At 43.8% G+C, this 2,758-nt stretch overlaps 1 protein-coding gene across 1 annotated transcript; it reads right to left on the bottom strand.

Moving 5' to 3' along the window:
• On the bottom strand, nt 1–2,527 carry LOC133114014 (GTPase IMAP family member 8-like). The gene is made up of 4 exons (XM_061223216.1): nt 2,365–2,527; nt 1,255–1,446; nt 332–958; nt 1–14 (listed from the first exon to the last, which is right to left on the bottom strand). Exons 1-4 carry the CDS (start codon nt 2,525–2,527, stop codon nt 1–3), a joined length of 996 nt encoding a protein of 331 aa, XP_061079200.1.
• Between the last annotated feature and the right edge of the window lie 231 nt (nt 2,528–2,758).

Genomic DNA, 2,758 nt, shown 5'->3' with positions numbered 1-2,758 from the left:
TCACACCTCAGTCTCTAGAGTTTATAGACAATGGAGGGTAAAACAAAGAACATCCAGTAAGCAGCAGTTCTGTGGGTGGAAATACCTTCATAATGAGAGAGGTCAGAGGAGAATGATCAGACTGGCCCTGCTAAGCTGACAGGAAGGCCACAGTAACTCAAATAACCATGCGATAAAACAGTGATATGCAGCTTCTCTGAACACACAAACCTTGGATGGTCTACAGCTGCAGAAGAGCAATATGTTAAAAAGTCAGGCCTCATGAATACCCAATAAAGTGGTCACTGAGTGTATTACCATTTCATGAAGTGATGAACCCCTCCAAACCTACCCAGTAATGTGCCATCAATGCGTTCTTCTAATTCTCTTATTTTCCGGTCCTTCCTCTCCAGCTGTGCCTCCCAGTACATATCCAGGGAAAAGTAGCTTTTTGTTGCTTTATTCATCTCCTCTATAGCCTTCATAAGCTCTGGAACCATTGTGTTATTCACAATGTCCTCATTGTTGAACACAAAGAACCTGTTGCCACACATCTTTAGAAGCTCCTGGGTATCTTTACTCCCCTGGGGAAAGTTAAGAACAGGTTTAGCAATTGTACTTCCATGGATGAAAAGGACCAGCATGTAATCAGTGACTCTTGAGCCAAATAACTCCTGAATTCTTGTTATTTCTGCCTTGTCTTCATCAGTGAGGGGACCAGCTGGTGTGACCAGGAGGAAGGCATGAACTCCAGATCCACAGAGAGAGGCACATTGTCGAGTCTCATAGGTAACATCTGCTGCCATTTCCACCACAGTAACCAGGTGACCACACACTTCTCCCTCTCTCCTCTTACACACTGAAGAGGGGCTGGGATCCACACTGGACTCCCTCTGTCCCAGGATGGTGTTTACTGCAGAAGTCTTCCCAGCTCCTCTCCTCCCAAACAACACCAAGTTCAGTGGGTCACCCCTAGCCACTGGAATAAAGAGGAGAAGTCTGTTATCTTACAGTCGTGTCTCCCATATCATTGTCATTTTGATCATACTGTCAGTTCCCCAGTATGCTTTTCAGTACATCCGTACAACACAGGTATTATTCCTCAGTTGAGACTCCATCCATTTCTATCGGTAAACCCAACAAAATCTTACTAACAGCAAATATTCAAGTAATTTGTTGTCAATGTGATTTGTCAGTTTTTTCTAGAACTATCGACATTCATCTTCAGTATTTTCTTTTCAATTCAATGTTTCTTCGACTGGTTCTTTTTTTTACCTTTCATTTCCTGTGGCTTCTGCTTCCTCTCCATCTTCTGTTGAGTCACCATCAGGGAGCCCTCCATCCCTCCAGGTGCAGCTGATTCTGGCTCCTGGAATATCTCACAGCTGAGGAAACCAGCTCCATTCTCCTCCACCATCTGCTCTATTTTCTCCATAAGTTCAGCAGCCTGGGTGCTGTCAATCTGTTCTGTGTTCAATATGAATCCAATTAGATTTGATTTGTACCATATTTGGGCTTGTCCCTAAATAAAAACCAGTAATATTTATCCCATCCATGCATGTACATTAAAATCACTGTAATTAATACAGTCATGGCCTTCAGCCTTGAAACATGAAACCTTCTGAATCGAAGCTCATGCTGTTCTGAACAAAGAAACATTTAATGGAGTCAATAGCTTGAAAAACATGGCCCCTAAAAAAGAATTGGACATTTAGCATTGTTTCCCATCCATCCATCCATCCATTATCTGAACCCGCTTATTCTGATCAGGGTCGCAGGGGGGCTGGAGCCTATCCCAGCATACATTGGGCGAAAGGCAGGAATACACCCTGGACAGGTCGCCAGTCTATCTCAGGGCACACACACCATTCACTCACACACTCATACCTACGGGCAATTTAGACTCTCCAATCAGCCTAACGTGCATGTCTTTGGACTGTGGGAGGAAACCGGAGTACCCGGAGGAAACCCACGCAGACACGGGGAGAACATGCAAACTCCGCACAGAGAGGCCCCGGCCGACGGGGATTCGAACCCAGGACCTCCTTGCTGTGAGGCGGCATTGTTTCCCATTGTTCTAATAGAAACAATTCTGTTAGAAATATTAGGAAAACTATAAAAATACTGGGTAGAAACAGCCTCAATTCTTACTAGCATGGATTCCACAAGATGTTGAAAACATTTCTTTGAGATTCTGTTCCATGTTGACATGATTGCATGGCAAAATTTGTGCACATTTGACAACTGCAGATTCATGCTGTGAATCTCCCGTTCTAACACATCCCAAAGGCCTTCCATTGGATCATCAAAATTTAAGCATTTGAACAATTATCTGTTTAAAAAATGATCAGTTCTCACTTTTCTTTGACTAGTTCTTTTTTTTACCTTCCATTTCCTGTGGATCTCTAGGTAGTGTCTGTGGCTTCTGCTTCTTCTCAATCTTCTGTTGAGTCCCCATCAGTGAGCCCTCCATCCCTCCAGGTGAAGCTGATTCGGGCTTCTGGAATATCTTACATCTGATGAAACCTCCTCCATTCTCCTCCACCATCTGCTCTATTTTCTTCATTAGTTCAGCGGCCTGGGTGCAGTCAATCTGTTCTGAGTTCAATGTGTGACACCTTCCACTGCAATACTCAATGACTTTGTCAACAGGATCCTTACCACAGTTATACCATCTTTTACTCCCCTGTGTGGTCAGTACTACTGAGTGCCTAAAGGACTCATCACTGAAAAAGGCCAGGACTGTCTCTAGTCTTTTTATTTCACCTTCTGTGAACCC

The sequence above is a fragment of the Conger conger genome, chromosome 16 (assembly GCF_963514075.1).
Source record: "Conger conger chromosome 16, fConCon1.1, whole genome shotgun sequence".
Taxonomy (NCBI): Eukaryota; Metazoa; Chordata; class Actinopteri; order Anguilliformes; family Congridae; genus Conger; species Conger conger.
The sequence above is the reverse complement of the archived record's forward strand: the minus strand, read 5'-3'. Positions and strand labels throughout refer to the sequence as shown.

Excerpts from the sequence above, each read along its gene's own strand:
- LOC133114014 (XM_061223216.1), bottom strand. The coding sequence starts at position 2,527 with ATGGTGGAGGAGAATGGAGGAGGTTTCATCAGATGTAAGATATTCCAG. Across the intron at positions 1,447-2,364 it reads AGATCCACAGGAAATGGAAG|AACAGATTGACAGCACCCAG; the intron begins GTAAAAAAAAGA and ends TATTGAACACAG. Across the intron at positions 959-1,254 it reads GAAGCCACAGGAAATGAAAG|TGGCTAGGGGTGACCCACTG; the intron begins GTAAAAAAAAGA and ends TCTTTATTCCAG.